General features: G+C 39.8%; 1 protein-coding gene across 1 annotated transcript in view; it reads right to left on the reverse strand.

The window, feature by feature from the left end:
* Positions 1-11,023: 11,023 nt before the first annotated feature.
* The window catches only part of slc29a4a (solute carrier family 29 member 4a), a 15,065-nt gene continuing 1,308 nt past the window's right edge, over positions 11,024-24,780 (reverse strand). The window contains exons 2-12 of the mRNA XM_046040124.1: positions 23,251-23,446; positions 23,071-23,172; positions 19,811-19,942; positions 19,564-19,677; positions 18,541-18,669; positions 17,556-17,630; positions 17,143-17,402; positions 14,758-14,878; positions 14,353-14,540; positions 12,783-13,023; positions 11,024-11,798 (exon numbers count right to left, since the gene is read on the reverse strand). Coding sequence (XP_045896080.1) covers positions 11,653-11,798; positions 12,783-13,023; positions 14,353-14,540; positions 14,758-14,878; positions 17,143-17,402; positions 17,556-17,630; positions 18,541-18,669; positions 19,564-19,677; positions 19,811-19,942; positions 23,071-23,172; positions 23,251-23,305 — 1,563 coding nt within the window. The 5' untranslated portion in view covers positions 23,306-23,446 and the 3' untranslated portion in view covers positions 11,024-11,652. The remainder of the gene's footprint in view (positions 11,799-12,782; positions 13,024-14,352; positions 14,541-14,757; positions 14,879-17,142; positions 17,403-17,555; positions 17,631-18,540; positions 18,670-19,563; positions 19,678-19,810; positions 19,943-23,070; positions 23,173-23,250; positions 23,447-24,780) is intronic.

Below are 24,780 nucleotides of genomic sequence, written 5' to 3' on the forward strand. Positions count from 1 at the left end.
ATTTTCATGTGGCAGAAATATATTTTCTTCTTTACTATACAGTTGTTGACCTCATGAACCCAGGTCTGAGGGTATTAGGAAATAGGATATCTTGCCATATTAATTTCCACCCTCTGCACATTTGTGTGATGTGTGTGTTCCTTTTTTTCTCTGGCTTTTGATCTCTCCCTCACTCTTTCCCCTCACCATGTCTCTTGTGATACATTTCAATGTGAAATGATGACTGAGCCTTACAAATATTAGTTCAGAGTGCGATCCCACATGTAAGTGTATGTGTGTTTGTGTGTGTGCGTGTGTGTGTATGTGATGTACTGCATATCAATTAGCTATCTATTATTCATGCTGACAACATAATGAATGAAACATCACAGTCTTTGAATTTCAGGCATGTTTACTTGTCTCTCACACACACAGCTGCTGTTGTGTGTATTTAGACAGGAGTGACAGTGTGAATTAAATCCCATTGTAGCTGCGAAGACGAGGTGATGCCTACTGAATACCTGACAGCTGAATGCAGCTCAAGACCATCAGCTCCTCCTAATGAAGGAGGAAGGGCATCATTCAGGACGAGGGGGACATGGTTTAGTCTCTAAACGCTCTCAACAGTGTCCTCTGACTGTCCAGCCACCAAAATCCAGATAAGAGAAGAGTTGATTCAAATGTTGGTATTATGGTTTGCCTCCATTTGTTACAATGTGCTCTTTGTGGACTTTTTGCCTCTCAGGCTTCATAGGGCATCCCTTACTCTTAAGATTGGTGGAGGTTTTCAGTACCATGACGGCAAGCTCTGCAGACACTACTCAGGGTTAAAAACAATACGATAGAAAAAACATTTTAAGTATATTTCAGCAGTACAAAATTGGATTTGTTACTATATACAGTAGGGTATAGTGTTCGCATAGTTTAGTTTTTAGAGAAAGGGAGAGGTTTCTATGCAAGAAAAAGCTATAATAAAACCGAGGTTTACCCAAAACACCACCAGGCAAACTACAACTTATGGGCTATGCAATCTATGATTTTTCCATAAAACTATTTTATGCCATATAAATGTATAATTTAAAAGAAAACAGTATGTGAATTGTGCAGTTATAACATAACACAACCACAAGCCAAACCGAACTACGCAGCTAAACCAAGAGAGCCAAATCCAGTTAAAGTTAGATGGAGAGAGCCTTTGGCTATAGTTAAATATACTTACTTTTCTTCCGCAGCTGCTTCCTGCAATTGAAATATATCAACCAACATCTCTGTGATTTAGTTTGTCAACCCACATAAATAAGGAAGTATCTAAATGCAGTAATGGCGATAAAAATCAGCTGAACTAGTCCTGCTAAAAAGGTAACTAGCCTAGCAGAGTAGCAGTAGCTGATATCTCAGCTTTTGACTCTAGTGGAACTCACAGTCTGATTTGGTTATTTCTTTTAAATCACATATTTATATGTATTAAATTACATGTTACATTATTACATTCATTTCAAAGTCATTACAAATGACATTTGGAAAGCTGAAAAAAACAAATTGGTATTGTGTTTTCTCATTGTAGTCCATGAAGTCTTTGCAAAGGCTGCAAATTACTTTCTGTTGTAAAAACAACTAGGTCTAAAAACAAATACGAAAATGAGGCATTACATCCTCCATCTATATCAATTTACACAGTCAGGCTGAAACCATTAAAGCTTTTTTCTCAGCTTCAGCTTCTTTTGAAGCCTTGTCTCTGCTTTTGTAGTGTTGTACAGTCTAGTTGCATACTGTAGTGATGTGCACACTGTTGTCCTTTTCTCATACAGTCTGAATGACAATATTACATTTCCACTGTAAAGAGCTGACTTACATTGTAAAGCTGCAACAACATCCTGCTATGGGACTGGCAGACTTTTTTATGCTCATGCCAGTAAAGTCTATTTGAAGTGAAACACATTTTAAACAGGAAAAAGAGGGCAGAGGCGAGAAATCTTCTCCGGCTCAAGGCTGCCACCTGCAGGAGAGGGCCGACGCTCACCACCCAGGAAGTTTTCTGTCATATTTCATTTTTATGTTTTGTTATACAGGGACAGACTGTTTTTATCGTCCTCTATCCATTCTACTTATGAGACGTGTCTGTGCATAGTGTCACTTATCAGGATGCCTCTGTCTGTTCTTCTGGCCAATCCCCTGTTCTCTGGTTGCCTCTCTTTTCTCCTGTATCCATCTCCTCTCCTTCCTCTTTCTTGACATCCCTTGACACCTTGATGTTTCAGCTATTTTGCTTTATCTCTTCTCTCCCTCATGCACCTCTTCTACCTCTTTCACGGTGTTTCCTTCTCTCTCTCTCGCTCCACTCTGTCTCTCTAGCTGTATACATTACCTGTATTTGTTTATATCTTTCTTCCTCACTTTATTCAGTAACCTTTGTTCTTCTCTTCAGTCAAGTCAGTTTTATTTATATAGCCTAAAATCACAAAGGGCTTCACTATCTGTACACGACATGACACTCTCTTTACAGCCTCAAAAATAGCATGACAAAAAAACTCCACAACCAACTGATAAACAGAGAGAAACCTCAGGGAAGAGCATCAGAAGGAGCCAATCATAGCTTACATCAGGCGATAGGGGGTTCACCGTGTACAGGTCGCCAGTCCATCGCAGGGCCACACAGACAACCACACACGCTCACACCAAAGGACAATTTAGGGTCACCAATTAACTTAGCCAGCATGTCTTTGGACAGCTGGGAGGAAGCCAGAGCACCCACGCAGACACGGTGAGAACATGCAAACTCCACACAGAAAGGCCTCTTGCTATGAGGCGACAGTGCCAACCACTGCATCACCGCGCCGCCCTACTTAGAAGTTATAAAAACAAAAATCCATTTATTAAAACTAATTTCTTCAGGTCATTAAACCGGTAAAAATGACTGAGTTTTCTAGACATGTACTCCAACATTACCTTAAAAATGTATTGAGTGATGTCCTTGGTGCCCATTGCTTTTGCTATGTTCATGATATTTAAAAAATAAAAAAAACTAAAAAAAAACCAAAAACAAACACACACACACGGGTGTCACTTTGTGTTGAAAAGTGGTGGGGACATGGGTGGGCTCAGATTAGGGGTGTGAAGATACAAAATTCAGACAACGGGTGACAATTCAAAATATAAAATGTAACAAGATTCAAGATTCTAAGACTTATTGTCATTCTGATGTAGCTACTCATACAGGGTAGAATGAGATTGCACTGCCAGTGAGAAATGCTATCATTAAAAACATGCAACAATGAATACAGTGGTGTGAAAGAGTATTTGCCGCATTTATTTTTTGCATGTTTGTCACACTGAAATGTTTCATATCAAACAAACTGAAACAATAGACAAAGATAACACAAAATGCAGTTTTTAAATGAAGGTTTTTATTATTAAGGGGGGGGGGAATCCAAACATAGCCCTGTGAAAAGTGATTGCCCCCTTAACCTAATAACTGGTGGGGCCACCCTTGACAGCAACAACTGCAATCAAGTGTTTGTCATAACTGGCAATAAGTCTAATACAGTGGTGTGAAGGAATTTTGGCCCACTAATCTTTGCAGAAATGTTGTAATTTAGCCACATTGGAGAGTTTGCGCATTTACTGCTTTTTTAACATCTCAATTGGATTCAGGTCAGGACTTTGACTAGGCCACTCCAAAGTCTTCATTTTGTTTTTCTTAAGCCATTCAGAGGTGAACTTGCTGGTGTGCTTTGGATCATTGTCAAGCTGCAGAACCCAAGTCAGCTTGAGGTCACGCACAGATGGCCGGACAATTTCTTTCAGGATTTTTTGGTAGACAGCAGAATTCATGGTTCCATTTACCACAGCATGTCTTCCAGGTCCTGAAGCAGTAAAACAGACCATCACACTAACTCCACTGTATTTTACTGTTGGTGTGATGTTCCTTTTCTGAAATGCGTTACTTTTATGCCAGATGTAATGGGACACACACACCAATCAAAAAGTTCAGTTTTTGTCTTGTCAGTCCAGAGTATTTTCCCAAAAGTCTTGGGGATCATCAAGATGTTTTCTGGCAAAACTGAGACAGGCCTCTTTTGCTCAGCAGTGGTTTTCCTCTTGGAACTTTACCCAGTCTCTTACTCATGGTAGATTCATGAACACTGACCTTAACTGAGGCAGGTGAAGACTGCAGTTCTTTGAATGCTGTTGGGTTTTTTTTTTGTGACCTCTTGGATGTGTCGTCACTGTGCTCTTGGGGTAATTTTGGTCGACCGGCCACTCCTGGGAAGGTTCACCACTGTTCCATGTTTTCACCATTTGTGGAAAATGGCTCTCACTGTGGTTCGCTGGAGTCCCAAAGCTTTAGAAATGGCTTTATAACCTTTACCAGACTGATAAATCTCAATTACTCTCTCGGTTGGCATGGATTTCTTTTGGATTGCAGTATGATGTCTATCTTTTGAGGATCTTTTGGTCTACTTCACTTTGTCAGACAGGTCCTATTTAAGTGATTTCTTGATTGAGAACAGGTGTGGCAGTAATCAGGCCTGGGTGTGGCTAGAGAAATGTTTTAACGGGGCCATGTAGGTTTGGATGTTTTTTTCCCTTAATAACAAAAACCTTCATTTAAAAATTGCATTTTGTGTTTTGTTATCTTTGCCTAATATTTCAATTTGTTTGTTGATCTGAAAAATTTCAGTGTGACAAACATGCAAAAAAAAAGCAAGAAATCAGGAAGGGGGCAAACACTTTTTCACACCACGGTAGATAAATAAAAGGTGAATGTTATAATATAGCAGCAGGGACACATATTTATACACAGATAAATACACATGAATGCATATATACACATATGTGCATATATATACTCCTATACATGTATACAGTACATATAGTAGCAGAGTTCAGAAACAAAGTCAGATTCTGAATGGGCAGCTATTCAGCTGTCTGACTGGCTGTGGCTGAGGTAAATAATGCAGCAGCTTATTTTATCTTATGTTGCTTTTATGGACAATTCACATTTGTTACTTCTATATTTACATTTGTTATTTAACATTTCTTGTGGCAAGCTATTTTTCAGAACATTTTTAACATGTGCTTGTAAAAACTGATGGGGATAAAATCAGCCATTTCAAAAAGTGGTGGGGACATGTCCTCAGTGTCCTCAGTGTAAATGACACCTATGCCTATATTTATATATATATATGGTTAATTTTTTAATGGGGCCTCTGACCTCTCTCTGAAAATACCCAGCAGAACTGTAAGTAACTGTAAAAATAGACACAGTCTTACGACTTCAAATGACTCATCCATTGATTCAGGTTTTGTTGAAATTATATTATGTGTGTTTCCTAAAATACATTTGAGATAGTGATATGATAAGATGTCCAACAGTTTCATATGTCATTTTCAAATGTGTCATGGTTTTTAAAAATATGTCTTCCCCATAGTACTCTCTGTTACTTCCTTCAATAGGGTTTGATCCGCGCCACAGAGACAGTAAAGAGGAAGAGGAGCCATTTTTAATGATGTGAAAACACCACATGTAGCATTTTCACATCAATACGTGGCCCTTATTTATCCAGACAAACAAGCTTATTGCAGAGAAGATTGGTGCTGCATCCTGAATTGCTTTATGGCTCAAAGTGAAACATATTCATGCCAGAAAACAGATGGTTACACACATAGATAAATCTAGTATCTGATTTGTGAAAAGGAGCAGTTGTTTTGTTTGGGAATGGGTTTATTAATCTAAGAGCACTAACAATAGTATCCTCATTTGTTCAGTCCAAGGCGTTGCCATTTGCAGAGCATATACTGACCTTTAAAACACAGCACCATTCAAACTTAGACACAGTGTGGAGAACAGACTTCTCATACCCTTCCACTCCCTTTCTGCCTTCCTCTATCTCCTCCATCATACTACTCCTCCTCTCTTCCATTCCACAGTATGTGGAGCAGAATGACTAATGATCAGTTGCTCTGTCACACGCCAGAGACTTTCTTTCCCTGCAGCCACGTCCAAAATTAGCACACACACACACATGCAAGCCTGCACACAGACTCACCCAGATATTCATAGATTCATGCGCACACACAGAAAAGAGGGGCAGCTCCACCTGAAAATTTTTGACCTCCATAACACTATGAGCACAAGATTGAATATGTTACTGGTCTGAATGATTTCCTCCTCTGTCCGACCTTGTATGGTTGTGTGTGAGACGCTGTCCTGCCACAGAGAGGTCAGTGGTCACCAAAAGGAGAGTTTCCCTTTACGAGAACCTCTTTCTTTTCTCTCCAGGGCTCTGTGACACAGATGGCAAGCTAAATAAAGACACAACCTCTAAACTGTGATACAAATGCTCTACAGCACTATCCATTTGGACCTGAACTCCTTGTACAGCACAGTCCTTGATGTTGCTCTCTCTAAGCTACAGCTCTCTCTGCTGGATAGAAGCAGTCAATACAGATTTCACTTATTGATCCCCGCAGGATGAATTCACATTTCTCTTGCGTCCTCCACAGCAGTAGGTCAGCCTCCTCCAGCTGGAAGACTTTTAGATTCTAGCAAACGCTTGCTATCATGGCACAGAGGATGAGAATCCATGTTGAAAAAAAGACTCAAATTCAGATAAAAATTATGGAGTGAGATGTGAGGTTTTGTTGAGGTTTCTGCTCGCAGCTGTTTAAACAGGACAAATCTGACTTGCCTAAATGTGGTTGCTTCCTGTTTTGACAGAAAGAAAAGGAGCTCTGATCTAAATGGTAAGATGTAAAAAAATAAAATAAAATAAAATAAAATAACATATGTAAAAACACATATAAATGGAGGAAGCACACAAAGATATAAACAACTGTTTTATTAAGCTCTGATGACGGTACAATGCAGGGCACAAACAGACTGTTTTGTGAAAATACAGCATCTTAAATTGAAATCAACATGAACATATTTACAATAAAACAACATTTCAGTTCAGATCATTGTAGAATATTGCGACAACTTAGCAAGTTTTGAGGGATGATATTAGTCGCAAAGTTAAGCAATGATCATAATTTTTAAAGTATAAACAGTGTTAAGAATTAAACATTGAGAGCGGAATTTTCTCCACATCCTGGTCCACCTTTAGGTCTCATATTGATATAATAGAGCTAAAGATAACTGTCCTCCCATTCCTGAAACCAGGCGTGTGTGGTCTGTTTGGTTGTTCAGTTAGTTATATGCACATCAAAAGCTGATTAGACACCCCCTCCCCCTCCTCCCCCCAAAAGGCCAAATTTAGCTCACTGCACCTAATTATGAGCGTGGACGTCAGGATCTTATACTTTTCTTTTTCACAAATATCATCTGCAAAATATTGTATGTTATCGTAGAATCTAGATATATACATAATATACAGTGTAGTGTCTGTATGCATTCTTTTTACACCCTACTGCTATTTCACAGTGTGCAGTCACTTCAGTGTTCAGTCTAAAATAGTCAGCATGACATGGTTTCTGAAGAAATTCTTTGCTGTCAGCAGGGAGGAAAATAAATGTTATCACAGACTGTTGCTGATGTAAAAAGCAGAAACAGGAAGTCACATGACAGGACAGATACCAGACCTTGAGGATGAGATAATGTGCAGAATTAGAAGATGTTTATCTTCTTTTTTTTTTAAAAACAGGTCAGTGTATTTGCATGCGTCTGGAGATTGAATGCCATCCAAATATTCCTTCGGCCTCTTGTTTCAGGTGTTTTCTTGACACATTTTGTTAGAGCACCTTTACACTCCCTGTGCTTTTCTTTCTGTTAAACTCATCATCATAAGTCATTCTGGATAAAAGTGTCAGCTAACACCAAAAGTATGTACTGAAATGATGAATGATTCATCACCAGTGTGCATACAGTCTTTCTTACAGTTGGTCATTAATAGGGTTTGAAAGTGTCTGTTTTAAGCAGATCGAAATTTCTTTATGGTTCAATACTGAAGGACTTTCTCCACTGCAGCTTAAACTTGTTTTTTGCACTGGCAGATCACTATGCTGGTTTAAAAAACTTTCATGATAAGATAACCTGTTTAGAAAATCTTACTTGCTTGCTCCTTATTTTATACAACAAACTGTCATTAAGCCTGTAAAATAATCTGCCACCACAGTGAGTTATTTATCTAAAAGTAATAGTTTGGCATTTTGTGAAATACACTTATTCACTTTCTTGCCAAGATAAATACCACATTCATGTCTGGAGCCAGCAGGAGGTTAGTTTAGCGTAGCATAAAGACTGGAATATATTGATTCCAGTATTCCAAAATATTGATTTAAGGTGCAATTGTTTGAAAGCAGGATCTCCCTTCTCTCAAATGGCCTTTTATAAGAGAGAGAGAAAAAAAAGAGAAGTAAAGAGACTTTTCATGTCCTTTAATGACACTTCTGACCAAAAATAACTGAAAACACCTTCAAACCCAGCAGCTCACTGAGAGGAGAGAGGCCTGCAGGCTGTATGGCACCATCAGCATGGCAGGACATACATACAGTAATGAGGTTAACTCCCAAATGGCACTCTACCATTCTTAAGCCAGCGCTGACATTAGGCTCCATTCAAGTGCTCACCTACATAATGTAGTGCACTTCATGGTTTTCCACACTGACTGGCCTGTTTTCTTCATAATGTATTAACTCTGAACTTTGCTGAAAAATGCATCAAATCCAACAGGAAACGTGGAGGAATTAAGGCTCTGGGGAGGCCACTCAGTGCTGTGTTGAAAAAATAAAGGAAACAGGTGCTCACTTCTACAAAAATACGAATGTCATATCTTCCAGAGGCTTTCACATGAAAATAATGTACAATAAAATTCACTGCTTTTGAGAGCATTTCATTCTATATATTTATAACTTTCATTCTGTTAAACTGTTTATTACATAAACTCTTTTCTCTTGCTACTAACAGTGATCAGACATTTTGGCACTAATTTGTTTCCCCATAGTATCCCATCACATCATTACATGGATTTTACACACAGACACTGATCAGATTGACACTAACTATTTAAAAAACAACTGCAAGACACGGCTGTGTTTTTTTCACACCACGTCCGGTAAATTCACACCAACATTTTGTTCTCTTTCCAGCCATCAGAGGGCACAAGAAGTGATGTGAAAGTCACTGAACACACAGATATCAAATTATTCTCATCTTCTTTTAGCATTATTGTAAATAAAAACAATGCGGGGCAGCAGCTGCTAATGCAAATAATCTTTATAACTACATGATATTTAAGATTATTCTTCCATTAGTTACTTTTCAGACTATGTAAAACTGATAAGAATAATGTTCTTAATACTTAAATACAACTGAAGCTTTTCCAGTTCAAATGAGATGAACAAGCTGAAGATGAACTGTTGATTTGTCAATGCATGTCATTAATGGAAAACTATAATTCCTTTGAAGGCACAGTAAAATAAAAAATGTGAACTGTTCAGTAATCACTCCTAATAGACAAAATACATGTAATTCAAATGCCCTCTTCTTTCCTTCCTGTACATTTTGATGTGTCCAAGCAAATGTGATTTTGGGTGACTCGCTAACAACGCCCATCATATAAAACCACACTTGACCATTAGCTGGTGGGTTGTAGCAGCTAGCATAGCAACATTGTGGTTAGGATTCCACTATAACCGCAAATACGTCACATTTCAGGAGCTAAACACGCTCCGACTTTTTTTTCACTGTCAATTAAATGTGGCTCTGTGTAAGTTGCTTTTATTGTATAGTTTTATAGTTTTTAAATGGTGCAATCAGACGAGTTCAATCAAACATCTGAATCAAATCACTATGGATGGAACTCACTGTCAAAAGGCCTCAATCATATATTCAGCAGAGGAAAGAAAACAGCTGAAACAACTGGCCCAGAAGAATTCCCACTGGCAGCATCTCTCTATTCTGAATACAGTTCTGAGAAATCATTAAATGTATGAAACATAAGTGACCTATGACACAACATCTCCTCCTTCGTTGCCTGCAGCAAAACATCACTTGGCTTTACACTGTACAAATGTCAGTCGGTCTGTTGGCACACACATGCAGACAATAATTTCACTGTGAGACACTCAAAGAGCTTCTGTTGGCTGGCTGCGCTCCTGTTCTTCACCTCGAGAGTAAAGTTCACCACAGCAGAGCTGACACATTTGAAGGTCACCAGATGGGCAGGCTGAGAGAGTGGGAAACCTGCTACGTTTGCACTGTTTAACATAATTTCTTCCACTACTAAGGCCCCATCCACACGACTACGTTTTGGTTTTAAAACGGAGACCTTTTGCTACATTTGCACCTTCAGACTAAAACGGCGAAAACGAAGACCTAAACAGCAAAGTTTGAAAACGCTGCCGACACCGTTTTTCGTTTTAAAACTCTGGGTAGTGTTTTGGTGCTGATGGGCAAAAATTAAGGACTTTAGAAACGATGATGCAGACGCTCACGTTTAGATCTCTGATAGGGTCTTTTAAGTCATGCAAAGCAGAAAACATGATGCTACTGACAGAGTTTTTTAATTGGTATTTTTCTTAAAATATTTTATTCATAATTTTCACGTGGGGTCACATTCCAAGGAAAATGCTCCCATGAAGGGCAAAAAATACGTTATTTTCCGCTGCCTGCCAACCAGTAAACAAGTGATACACTGTTACTTTGAGTAGCTGGAAATGCTGGATGGTTGTTGTGCTTTCGGATTTACTAATCGAGAAGGAGACAAGGCTGGGCCGTGTTAGGTGAGGGATTCCCCAGAAAGTAAAAGTAGGCTAAACATTACCGCAGTCAAGCGGCAGCAGGGACATGATGCTTTTTAATGGTAGCAATGCGTCAGCGGATGCTGTAACGTTACATGGATTGGATATGCCCAACACTTACAGTTTGTGTTCATATCTTTCTTTTTTTTAAGTTGAAAGGTGATCCAAATAAAATTTTACTGCTTTTGCGGCGTCTGTAGGGGGTAGTCGCGGTGTGAGCCGCTATGTAAGTCAGTTGTTTTGCCCTCCAGGTCACCACGCATGTCACGTGACTGAAAACTATGAATAGCCTACACTTGTACTCTGCATTTCACCGTATTTACTTTGCAACGACTTCCAGTCTGTTTTCCGCCGCCACAGTTGCTTTTAACTCCCGTGTTACATTCAGTAACAGATCCAGCTCGTTGTTGGTCCATGTATAAGAATTATCTGGTGTGGTTCTTCGTCTGTATTTCTTTATTCTTTTGCCAAATCTTCTGTAACTACGGAGTAGACCATCTGCTATCTGCTTCATGTTTACACCGTCACGTGCACACCCAGTGTGAGTGAACGGCCACTAGATGTGTGTTTTCAGCTGTTAATATAGACGGAGATCAACTCTGATACACAGCTAAAACACTGGTGTGGACAGAGATCGTTTTCATTTTAAAACTTAGTTTTTAAATAAAAACGGAGTAGTGTGGATGGGGCCTCAATCCCACTTTCTGTCTCTTATTCCACTTTATTTATCCAACGAGCCAAATCGAAGCAAGAATTAATCTGTCCGATTATAAACTTTAAAGAGTTCTTCTCGTCCCCTGGTGCAGGACTCGAGTCCATCAGTCTGAGCTGCTTCTCCTGGCCTCATGTGTGTAAATGGCTTCAGGTGTGTGTACATGTATGTGTGTTTACATTGGTGTGTGTGTGTGTTTTATTCAGGTGTGTGGACATTCAATACCCGGTAGCGTTTGCAGGTGGGTGTAAGTTGAGTGTGGAGATGCGTGTTCCTGATTCAGGAACGGTGAAGCTGTAAGCTGCGTACGCCACAGCGGAGCCCACCATCAGGCCCGTCATATAGGAGACTGTCATGGTGTTCCCTGGAGAAACACAGAGACAGCAGAGAATGGGTCTGGACTGAGTGTGGAATAGAGAACTAGCTTATCCAGAGTGAGTAGTATTTTTGAACAAGAGATACCTCTGGGACTACGAGTAGCATGTAAGACAGTAACAGCCACGTTAGCAGCTTTGTGAGTGCCTTTTAGCTACATGCTAATGTCAGTATGCTTACAGTGACTATGCTAACGTGCAGATGTTTGTATGTTGTATAATGTTTACGATGTTCACCATCTTAGTCCAGCGTGTTAGCATGCTCATGTTTGCTAATTAGCGATAAACACAAGATCTCTAATAGGAATGAATGTCTGTACCGTCTGTTGTATGTATGTTTTGCAGTCTGTTTCAGTAGTAAAACCTTTAAACCTAAATGATCTTGTGATCCTGGGTTGCTGTTCATTTTAATTCTGTTTGACAGTTAGGGAAATATGCTAATTTGCTTTCTTGCTGAGAGTTAGTTCAGAGAGACAATGCTCCTCTCATTTCTTTATGGTAAATATGACGTTACAGCCAGCAGTAAGTTAGCTTAGCATATGAAACATGGGGGCTAGCCTGGCTCTGTCCAAAGATAACAATCTACCTACCAGCACCTCTATAGCTCACTAACTATATCTTGTTTGACAAAAACTGTGTGTAAAAATTATACGTTGTGGGATTACCAGGTGCTGGTTGTTTGTATTGTTTTCTCTCCATTAATACACACATTGTGTGGTGAAACATTACTTAAAACCACACTTTTATCACATGACCTGTTATTTCTTCTGTGCACTGAATCTCTAGCATGTCAGCACCAGCAGGGGTAGGAGGCATGTCAAATGAAAAAAGTAATTAAAAATTAATAGGATTGCAACTAATGACGAATTGATCTCTTGATGATTTGTTAGAGCAATGTATAAGTGTTTGTATGTGAAACATTAGAAAAAGTAGCTCAAAATGATGTATTCAAACAGCAGTTGAATAACTCTTACCTGCCAGCTCCCTCTGTTCGGGCGGCACTTTGCCAGCAGCCTGGATCATCGGCACAGAACCGAAGTAGCCATTGGTGACTCCCATGAGGAGGGAGAAGAGACAGGGCCAGGCAGGGTGGGACAGGGTGGGTGCATTCGCAGGGTACACACACATGACGAACAGAGGAATGAAAACCACCCTCAGGCAGGAGAAGAAGAGCAGGCGGCCTCCAGACCAGTCGTACGGCAGCGCTGCCAGGATCTGAGGAAAGAGGGGTGGTATTACAGTGATGCTGGGGGTAAAAATCTCTTCTCTTTGTTATTATTTATTTTATGAATCTTATGAAAAGTATTAAAATTTAAAAGGAAATGCGCTTTTCTGAACATTTGACCCTGTCCCTCGTCTACTTGCTGCTTCTGGCACTTGTCAGAGAACTAAACAATAAATCAAAATCATAGACTGTATATCAAAATATCCAAAAAAGAGATTTCTGCTCTTTCTTGTCATCACTCTTTTACTTATATGCTTTAACACCTCTAATTTTCCTTTCCCATTTTCCAGTTAATTTCTCATCCACCTCCTTCTCTTTTCCCCCCCAATTTCAACAAAATGCTACAAGGACAAAGTCAAAGCAACAATCAGAGCCAACTTTTTTCCCTTTAAAGTCAAAATGATGTCTTAAGCACACCAGATAAGGTTTAATTTCTGAATGTTCAGATAAAGCCTTTGAGCTAAGTACAATTATCCAAAAATAAACCAGACTTTTTTTCCATCCTTACTCACAGGTTTAATAAATGGAGCCGCTCATCTAACAATTTCACTCCAAGGTCAGCTCCAGTGTTAGAGTGTGACTTTGTCTTGTTCCTGCTTCCTTAGCACCAAGAAGCCTGATGTACAATTAAATCCTGTAATCTCAGGGATTGTGAAATGAAAGGGGGTCATTCCAGTATTTTCTGGGATTACAAAGAACCAGATACATTTTGGCAGAATGCAAAAGTCAAGGTTAATGTTAAAATTATGATACGATATCCCAGTTAATCAAAATGTATTTATATTTGAGGGCAAGGGCATAATTTCCTCTGGGCATGGATGGGGGGCATGTCCACCTCACATTTACAATTTCAATTTGAGTTATTCACTAAAATGATCCCTAATCCGTGTCCTTTTACTGTCGAACCACCAAAATCTAGTTAATCCAATCAAAACTGTAAATCTGAGTAGTATTCAGTCATTACATTGCACTCACAGCATTTAAGCTTTATAAGCAGAAGAGGTGGGGACGCTTCTTCACTTAGGGGTGTTCTCACTTTTGTTGCCAGCGATTTTGACATAAATGGCTGTGTGATGTGTTATTTTGAGGGGACAGCAAATTTACACTGTTATGCGTACAAGCTGTACACTCACTACTTTACATTGTAGCAAAGTGTCATTTCTTCAGTGTTGACACATGAAAAGACAGAAAAGAATCAAATATTTACAAAAATGTGAGGGATGTACTCACTTTTGTGAGATACTGTATTTATATTATCTTTTCTAGCATCTCCACATCTCTTAGTCTCCTTTACAGTTTTAAAAAACATGTGACCTCACCTTGCCAACAAAGTCAGACATGTTGAAGGTGGCCATGATGAGGATGGGGAGCCATTCCCCCAAGGTTGGGTTTCGTATCTCTGACTCCAGGCCGGGGAACAGACACAGAGTGATGCTGTAGGTCACCGCTATAGACAGCATGTAGGCCCAGATCACACGGGACACCACGTAACGATGCAAGATCATGTCTGGTTAGAGAAGGCACACACACACACACACACACACACACACACACACACACACACACACAGGCGATGTTTAAAAACCTAATGCTCTCATGTTAATTCAGTAAGAACACCCTCCTCTTCCCAATAATCACCGGGGAATGCATTTAAATTTCAAATCCATCTGTTAGAGTCAGAGGGTAATTGAGCAGTGAGTGCACGGGATTAAAACAGAGAGTACCGCGGACACCGGGCCAGCTCTTCCTTATCTTGGCTGTAGGGGCGTCAAATCGCACGTACATCCCGCCGACAATGTCCTCAATGCCTTCCTCTGTAGTAGACGGTCCTGTTCCACTATTTCCCTGAAGAGAGACACGCAGAGCGACTTTTTAATAAAACAGACAGATGGCAGACCGAAAAAGGCCAGTCATCAACATTACATCAACCCTTTGATTTCAAATGACCGAATCAAGCGGGGAATCGTCATTCTGTTTCTCATTTCCAGAAAACAGTGTCAAGGCTTTTTGAAGCACATTAACAGTTCATTAAGAAAACACTAGAGGTAGCCATCACACAGTAAATGAACATATTCTCTTGGGGTGGTTTGATCTTTTCAGGGTTTTTAAAAAAATTAGTAATGGCTTCCTGACTGCATGACATCAGCTCTTTATGGCAGTGGCTATTATAGAGGATGGCTGTAAGTGGCTGCAGGTTGACGTAATGATGTTACAGAGAGTACACACTGGACTGCAAATAAGCCAAACACACACACACACACACACACACACACACACACATTTTATCTTTATACAAACATATAGGGACATCATTCTAGTTGTACTTTCCAAACACACACTTTCATATGCATATCACACAGGCACACAGGTGTGCACAAGCAATAGACACACACACGTGCGCACACACACACACACACACACACACACACACACGCACGCACGCACGCACGCACGCACACACACACACACAATAATCCATTAGTTGATTAGAGGGACTTGCAGGCCAGAAGGCACTACTCTTCTTGATTATCTCATAATATAGAGCACTGCCTTGGTTTCCCCTGGTAAACAGAACAAAGAGCTGCCTGAATCAGCCTCCAGACACACACACCCTTGACTGTAAAATACAGGGGGGACATCCCTCAAACACTGTGTGTAATTGCGTACAAACACACACACATACATGAAAAGATGACAGCCTGAGGTGATGTGTCTTCCTTTGAAGGCTCTGAACACGCACACACGGTGTGATGAGGAATTTTAGCTTCACGTCTTTAGGCTACAAAGCTCTGCTTCAGTTGTGTTTTTCATTTTTATGATGATCCCTCGCTCTACCCCCTTCTCCATCTAGCCTATTTGCCTCAACAGTTTTCTCCCAAATTTTTTCCTTACATTTTCTCTCAACCTCTCCCTTTCTTTCAAAAACTCCCATCTGTCTCCATCTTTTTTTCCTACATCACCCACACCACTCCCTGCATACCTCAACCCTAATAACCCCTCCCAAAATCCCTTTCTCTTTGTCTCTCTCAATCTTTCTCTTTCTGAGTGGTAGCCAAAAAGCAGTCCGCAGCTTAAATAAATGATTCTGCATTTGAAAACACACACAGCCCTCAATCGCTGTGGGCACACCCGCACTGAAACGGCACATAAACCAACAAGGAAATGGAGTTGCATGACACCACAGTTTGAGGCCTGACATTTCCTCCCCGTCCGGGTTCACAAACAGTTTGTTGTTGCAACATTTATGAAGGAATGACACAAGCACAAGAAATTTTAATGAGAAAGTCTGCTGCCACTCCACATGGAGTCAAAGAGTCTAAGTCTCAATCTAACTTGAAAAATCCTGCTAAATCACAATTGAAGTAAAATGTCTAAAATATAAACACTGCAACCCTTTAAAGGATGAGCCGGTATACTGTATATAATGGATGGATAGATGACAAGCAGACACTAGCTGCATACCAAAGCCCTTGTTCACTTCTCCCCATGTAAAGGTCAGTTAGTCATCATGCGTTGCTTTGTGGGATTGTTAGCAGAAGGTATGGTATGTGTCAGGGATGCATTTTTTTCATTTCATTGTGGATATGTTGAAGGCACTATACAGAGCGTAAATTTCACAATTAGAACTTAAATATACTTTACTATATAGTAAAACTATCATCATGCTTGCAGCTCTTTCAGGCTGTACGTAGGCACAGTAGTGCTTAGTATAACATCAACATTAATTAGGTGTGTTAGCGTGCTAACATGTGCTAACTAAACACAGAGAAAGCTGAGGCTGATGGGAGTCATTAGTTTTGCAGGTATTTGGTCATAAACCAAAGTACTGGACAAATTAACATTTTGACCTGATGATGGTGCGAGATTAAAAGTTAAAGGATCACTAAAGTTATTACAGTTCATGCTAAACAGGGCCTGAATGTATGTAGTAAATTTCATGGCAATCCATCCAATAGTTTTTGTCTGGAGTGAAATAGTGAATCAACCGACTGACTGACGGACCAACGTTGGCATCCACAGAGCCACGCTACTAGAATGGCTAAAAATAAACATTCCATATATTCACTCACATATAGTCAAGAAACTGTCCACAAACTTACAAATCTTACTTCCTCTGAGGTGACATCATGGTGAACCCGGTATCCCGTCCCGCTGTCACGCGGGTCATGTCCTTTGCCCGGGCCTTTGCCCTGGGCGTGGTTGGTGTAGTAGCGGACGTATCGGGAGCGGCGGACCAGCAGGTGAAGCAGGAAGCAGAGCATTTCCATGCTGATGGAGACGAGGAAGAAGATAAGCGTGTTCCTCCTCTCGTCTGAGATCAGCAGCTTGGTGAAGATGCGAGACAGGGAGATGATCACTCCTGCTGTACCTGAGAGGGAAAGTACCAGGAGAGCAGGAGAGGGACGAGTTAAGAAATGGTTGAGAATAGAGGAGAAGAAGACAGAGAAAGAGAGGGTGGAGGAGATGAGAATGAGAGTAGGGATGTGTGTGTGCAATTGATAGTCTGTTTGAGCTTACTTACTCTCCCCTGTCATCACCCCCTGCGTGTACCTCTTGGGCAGCATCCCCATGTAACCATAGAAACTGGACTGCTGCACTGAGGAGGGATGAGGGAGCGGTTATCAGTGCACATCAGTCAACACTGTAACAACACAATTTATTTAGACACACAGCTTTCTGGACCTCCACACGCCACTCGAGAGAAGCCGCTCTGACCTCTGGACCTCCGCTAATCAAACTGTTGCTACTGCTGGCAGAAAGGCTCTGTGTTCACACTCATAGTAACAACAAGGAAACTGCCTCAGTATCTGCAAGTCATCAACAGCAGCGGAGGACTCTGTAGCTTGTTCATTTCATAACTCTGACAGATACTATAATTAGTTAGAGCACCATGAGCTCTGAAATTTTGCATTACACTCCGTATGTGTGTATACAGGAGGTGGACAGAAAATCATCAACAATTTTAAAATGCAGTGCATTCTTATTCTCTGAAGTCTAACAGACCCACAGTAATTATGACCTTTCTGAAAGCTTGTGATTTTTGACTGTTTTCAGAATGCTTCGAAATATATAGGTTTGTACAGTGGGAAGTGGGTTGAAGTTGTAAGAGCAGAGTTTAATGGAGCAGCACCATTTTGCAATAATAATTTTTTTATCCAGTTAAGGGCTGCAAGCTGTAAACACAATATCGGCATACTGCATTATTATACTGTGTTAGCAAACGTGTTAGCAAACACATCAGCTTTCATCTGGAGTCGTGTTTCTGGCCAGCTGATGAATGTTACTCCAATAATCACTCTGTTTTAGTTCTGTTATTGGTCTCAACCAATTGCTGAGAAAAATATCTGGCCCTTTAGCTGCTAAAGGCTCCACTATGTTCACCAGCTAGTTGCAAACTGTGTCTGTTAGCTGTTTGGTGCTGAGCAGGTAGAATACAATGTGTTTTTAGAGCATTTTCATACAAAAAAACACAGACAGACGTATAGAAGTATTATTATTAGTAGTACCTGTACATCCAAAGGCCACCACTCCCACTGACACAAGGTTGACGATGTAAGCCTGCCTGGTGGTAAACTTTGCCAGCCACACATCAAACACGCTGACAAAGATCAGTGGCCCGAGAGCTAAGATGTAACCTGCAGAGAAAGAGACAGACGGACGAACAGTGAGGTTACGCCACTGAACCAGGTCACGTTGTGATTGCATGACTGAACACATATTTGACAGGGCTGACGTGAAAGCAATATTACTTTCGTCTGAAGTCTATCCCTGAGTTTATTAACTCTTGAGACAAGCTCTCGAGCAGACAACACACTTCAAAGACGTTTCCTTAAGGATGCAAGAGGAGCTATTATAAGCTGCAGAGGGTATGATGGTGAAACCTCGCTCTTACATGTTGCGATATCACACGTCTCCTAGGGACATACATTTTTAAAGAACATTTCTTCATTTTTACTCAAAGATATTTTTTTATATTGGGTACACTGAACAGCTTTAATATTCTTTATGTTAGTCTCCAGTATCACAGCCTCTTATTTTACACCGCAAAGACATGCAGTAGCATCAAAAAACTTTTTTTTAATGAATAATTTTGGGCCACATTTAAATCTCTCCAGTATCAGGCTTCGTCTTTAACAAACCTGATGCAAAATCTGTGTGAATGTACACACTTGTATCTTAAATAGCACAGTGAGTTTATGCTCTGAAAGCTGAAAACAAAACTGAAGATGATGCAAGATTTTTAAAAAGGTAAAAGAAAAACAGATAAAAAATGCACTCTTGAAAGACAGCCCCTTGTGAATTCAATGTATTTGGCAAAGTTTGTATGAAACATTTTATGAATAAAAAACCAGAGGAGAACTTTCTCTTTATTCTGTCTTTCCATTTTCGCTCTGCGTATTCTGTTCTGAAAAGCCTTGAGGTTCCCAGAGAGTCATTACAGTAATAAATGAGTAACAGCAGAAGTTCCCATAATGAGAAATGTTTCTCAATTAGAGCTCTGTCTGTGAGCGGATTCCCATCTGACTTACCCACAGTGATCCTGGTGTGCATGCTGAGTCTCTCCACCAGCACGTTGTTGAGGATGACGGCCAACAGAGCCACCAGGATGTAGGTCAGACTCATGTCAAACACTATGGACGTCCCTGCAACACAAGAGCGCCATGACTCCTGGGAGTTGGATTTGAATGTATTCTCTCCAGGTGTGCATAGCGTGTCTATAAGATTCATGCATTCTCTGTATGGTGCAGTCCTGTAAGCACGTGCATGGGTTTATACCTTCAAACTTGTGGTGCAGGTAGTCCACGTCAGTGATGAAGCTGTTGTAGGGAAGCAGGAAACCCACTCCAGCCAATAGCATAGCAAAGTAGATGCCATGGTAACGGTCATCAGGGATCGGCTCCTCAAAGTCTGAGCGGGAAGGAGAGAGTCAAGGGTTAGAGAATTCAACAAGTAACTCACAAACAGTGGGGATAGAAATTACTTCAAGACATCAGAATTAGGTCCAAAGCACTTGATCTTCATTACAGCTAATCATGACAAAACAAGCTGCAGCGGCAGCAGTAGCAACTGCCCCACTGATGGAGCAGCTAATACAGCAGAGGACCTTGTTCCTGCAGTGTTGGTGGAATATCGATCAGAGGAACTGCTGATTATGGACTAGCTGCCCAAGTAGTTTCAGCTGAAAACTGGACTGTTCTGCAGCTGATTCCGTTTCATGGTTAAAGTGTGATGTGCAGGTTCTTTATGTAACTGTTCATAATCCTTTCCTAATCCTGTGAGCCACCATTAACAGCTCCAAGTGATTTTTGAGCATTATATTTAACAGCAAACTAAAAGTAAACCATGAATTTGAGACTATTTATTTCAGTTGCTAATGCTTTATGTAGTTTAGCATTATGGTAACTGAGACTATTGCAATATTTTCCAGTTCATCTGCTGGTGGGAGATGACCTGTACTTAGCTCTTCAGTAATTAAAAAGGAGAAAAAAAATTTGGAATAGAAATTTATTGTAAATATTGTACTTTTATGTTTGTTGAGGTGATTCTTCTGTTGGTGTTATTTTTAAAATTTATTTTATTATATTTAATTTTTTATTTTATTACTAGTAAGAATGCTCTTTGTCCACTGTATAAACCTCATTTTGCCTCTGCCCAGGGACTACAGATGAAAATTAGCTTAAAGCTATCTCTGTCTTGTGTAACATATTTGTTGTGCAATGTCAAATAAATAAATAAATAAAATAAATTACACATTAAATACATTCTTATTATTATAACCATAAATGCGATGGCAATGCATACACAACATACAGTTTGTGGTTTCTGGGCTAAAACAAAACAACTCTTGACACACAGGAAGTGAAGCAGTTCAGGCTCAAAGCAGCAGATTTGCTCTGAATAAAACAACCTGTGTGGTTAGCATGATCAGTGAACTTCCACAGCGTGACAGAAGAAGACACTGCAGCACCACCCACACTATGTGACTGCAGAAACTGACAATATGGAGGTGTTTTATGGTGGATGTTCCCTTTATGACATTAATGTTTAGTGACCGTATGAAAAGTATTTGGGTGGTGAACAAGCAAGATCCTCTCCAGGGTTTTCTTTGAACCCTCCACACAACATGTCAAACAAAAAAAAAAAAAAAATCTACCTTTAGCCAAAATAAAAATGACACCACCCTCCCACTTTTCAGACACACTCCCTACTAATTTGTACACAGTCCCTTAGTAGACCACAGATTGTAGTGTAGGTGCAGGACTGTAATGACAGTCTAGGATTAATTCAGTCGTTGAATCTGCCTTTCCACATCTCTGACTATTTTTCTTTAAGGGAAAAGGCAGACTGTCTCTGAGGAGATACTACTTCTTTTTTGTTGGTTGTAGACTGAGATATGGAGACTGACAACTGCAGGACAAAAGAGAGACAGAAGCAAAGGATGAAGAGACAGGAGGAAGAGAGAGGTTTCTGTCAATCTAGGGCCCTCGCTGTGCATCCTTGTTCACTTGTGATCTGATTAACATACCCTTTGTACAACCTGAGTAACCAGGCAACACAGCAATTTTCTGTTAACAGGCCTGTCTCCTGTTGTTTTATATACGCTTCTTGCCTTTTTCTTTTTCTGTCTCACTGTTTTTACTCTCTCAGCCTCCACCACCATCTGCAAACACATGTACACACACTGCAAAATGTCTTTCACAGAGTTCAGCCTGACTTATTTTACCATATGCCAATGTGTTGACTTGTCCTTGGTGCAGTTTTTCATTTTTCAGGAATGTTTTTAAAGAGGAACTGAAATTTTAATTCAACTTTGTTACTGTGTATGTAAATATAAACTATGATGGTGCTGCAGCTATTGAGCATAAAGTTCCATTTTTTTTATCTGAGGAAAAAAACGTTTATGTTAGCAGTTGACTGACATTTAAGAACGTGTAGGAGATGTGCAATCAACTACAAGATGTTTTGTCTCCTTTTCAACACATAATGTTGTTTATGTATCGCGCTGTATGTTCATTAGCCGTCTATCCCTTCACAACACAACATTTGGGAGAACACATCGATTTGGAAAGGTGAAGCTAGCAAGCTATTTAGCTTTGCATGCTAATGCTATCACTAGCTTTGACGTTATCTTATTCTTCTGACTCATTGGGCAAGCTAGCATTTGCTGTCTCTTTTTCATGAATCCAGCTGTGCAGTCAGTTGTCCTATAACAAAGTATATACTGTATATAGCCTACAAATTTCTTTGCAAATAAATATTCTTAATTCTAGCTTTAGTTGACATCTATAATAAAATAATATAAAGTATATAATAATACAAATCAAACAAGACTGGATAAGATTGTTACGATAAAAATACAGCTCCAGTGTAAATAATCTTTATATTCCCCTGCTCACTGATAAATCTATCTCTTCCCTTTCTTCCTCTCTTCCTTTCTTGTTTCTCAGGAAAAACGTAACTCTACAAACATGCTATGCAGGGCTTTCTTTAAAATATACGTATATCACGTATATATTACGTATATACATTGAATATATATAACACCTTCCAAAAAGGGTGTTACATATATTTAACAAGGCAAGTATGTACAAAGAAGATGCTAGTAATGTGGAATTTGACACCACTATTTCACCATAATTCCCAGGACTTACTGGATGTAAATATGGATTATATTACTGCACATATGCTCATGATATTCTGTTTACATATTGGATGTAATGTAAAAATGTTGTGCAGGTGGTGCACCTCTAAGCATACTGTGAGGCAGAGCTGTCAAAATAATGACCAAATTAAATTCTAAATTTACAATTAAACCAGTGAAATAACCCTTGGCCTTGACTATTTTCAATGTATCTAAAACACACTTTGTTTTTCCTGTTGCTCTGGAGTAGAAGAAGGATATTTCTGCGGTCTTTTTTCACTTTGATGAATTGCTGTTGTCGATGCATCTATCTCTGTCCTTCCTTCTTTCTCTGTTCCTTTTCTGTCTGTATATAAAAAACACACACAGATAGTCAGAATAGAAACTCCCTCACCGGGCTCGGACAGAGCCAGCACTCCTCGCTCCGGGGCATCTTTACCGATTTCCTCCTCCTCCAGCTGGTAGGAGTCGAAGCTGTAGCTCTGCACCACGCCGCTCTCTCTTCCCTCTCTCCAGCCCTCCCTCCCTGCATCCCTCCATCCAGCTCTTCCTCCATCCCTCCAAATGTCTCTCTCCTCGGGCGTCTGGGCCGGAGTGGGCCTGCGGCGCTCCGCTCCCACCGAGCCCATCTCTGCGATTAAAGTATCCTCTCACACACTCACACAAAACACTCCCCTTGACACTACACACTCTTGGGATTGTGCATGTTAAACACAATCAGTGCGACACGTCCTGGAAGAGATACAGGAGACCTTCGGTTGATGGAGGATCTGCAGCGGGAAACACAAGCAGAAACAGAATTAAAATGTAAAAGAAGAGGCAGAGATAGAATTAAAAAAAAAACAATCTGTCAGAGCCTGGCTGACAGTTACAAGTGTCAAGGTTAGACACCCCAAAGAAACATAGTTTGCTGTGTGTGTGTGTCTGTGTGTGTGTGTGTGTCTGTGTGTGTGTGGACGTGTGAGAGGCATATTAAATGAGAGAAACAGAGCAACAAAGGATGACTGAGTGACAGACAAGATGAGCAAAAATGCAGCTCTGCATTCAGCAATATCGCCATACAATATAGAAGAGAGGGGAACATCTACAGAGAATTAATCAACCACAATTTTGATGATCAGTAAAACCTTTTACTGATTGAATCTTCTCAAATGTAAGGACTTGCTGTTTTTCTCTGAACATTTTTTTTTACTGTATTTCAGACACAACAAGCAACCTGAAGAAATCATTTTGGGCTTGGGGGAATTGTGTCGGGCCCTTTTCACTATTTTCTGACATTTTAAAGACTAAACAATTCAATTAATAAATTAACTGGAACACTCAATAAATAGATTCATCAATAATGAAAATAATATGTAGTTAATATAAATTATCTGTTTGACTAAGATTTGTAGTTTCACAGGATAATGAGCCAGAACAGTAAACAATAAAGTCAGTTTAAATAAATCACCTGACATGAAGCTTCTTAAGTAGCTACTGAATTCTGGGAAATGCAAAGTAAAGGTCCATCCATCCATCGCTATTGCTATATAAAGCTTGTTGTTATTTATTACACTTATCATCATGCAATAGGCTGATGATTATTATCATTATCAATTAATCTGACTGTTATTTTCTTCATTAATTGATTAATCGTTTGGTCTATAAAACGTCAGAAAATGAATGATGCACCCATTGCAATTTCCTGAAACCCAGGTTGATGTTGTTATTCTTTTGTACAATCAACAGTCCAAACCCCAAAAGATATTTACAGTTAGATATTTCTATCTTATTTTAATTATCTGTATATAGACACACACACACAATCACACACACACATATATATTAAAGGCAGTGAATTGAACTGAACTGACAAAACTGAAAACTGAAAAATACCTGAATCGTTTATGAAAATAGTTTTTAAATAATAATAAATTTTCTGTGGATCTAATCAATCCATCAACTAATTGTTTCAGCTTCTTCACCCTCTATCAAACATGATTGAGAGTATAATGAAAAACAAAGACACCCCCCCCCATGTTTAAACGTAAACACTTCTCATCAGGTCTCCCTTCTGTCATTACAGCAGCTGAGCCATGGCTCAATAACCTGCTTTCATTACCTG

The sequence above is a fragment of the Micropterus dolomieu genome, linkage group LG02 (genome assembly GCF_021292245.1).
Source record: "Micropterus dolomieu isolate WLL.071019.BEF.003 ecotype Adirondacks linkage group LG02, ASM2129224v1, whole genome shotgun sequence".
Lineage (NCBI taxonomy): Eukaryota > Metazoa > Chordata > Actinopteri > Centrarchiformes > Centrarchidae > Micropterus > Micropterus dolomieu.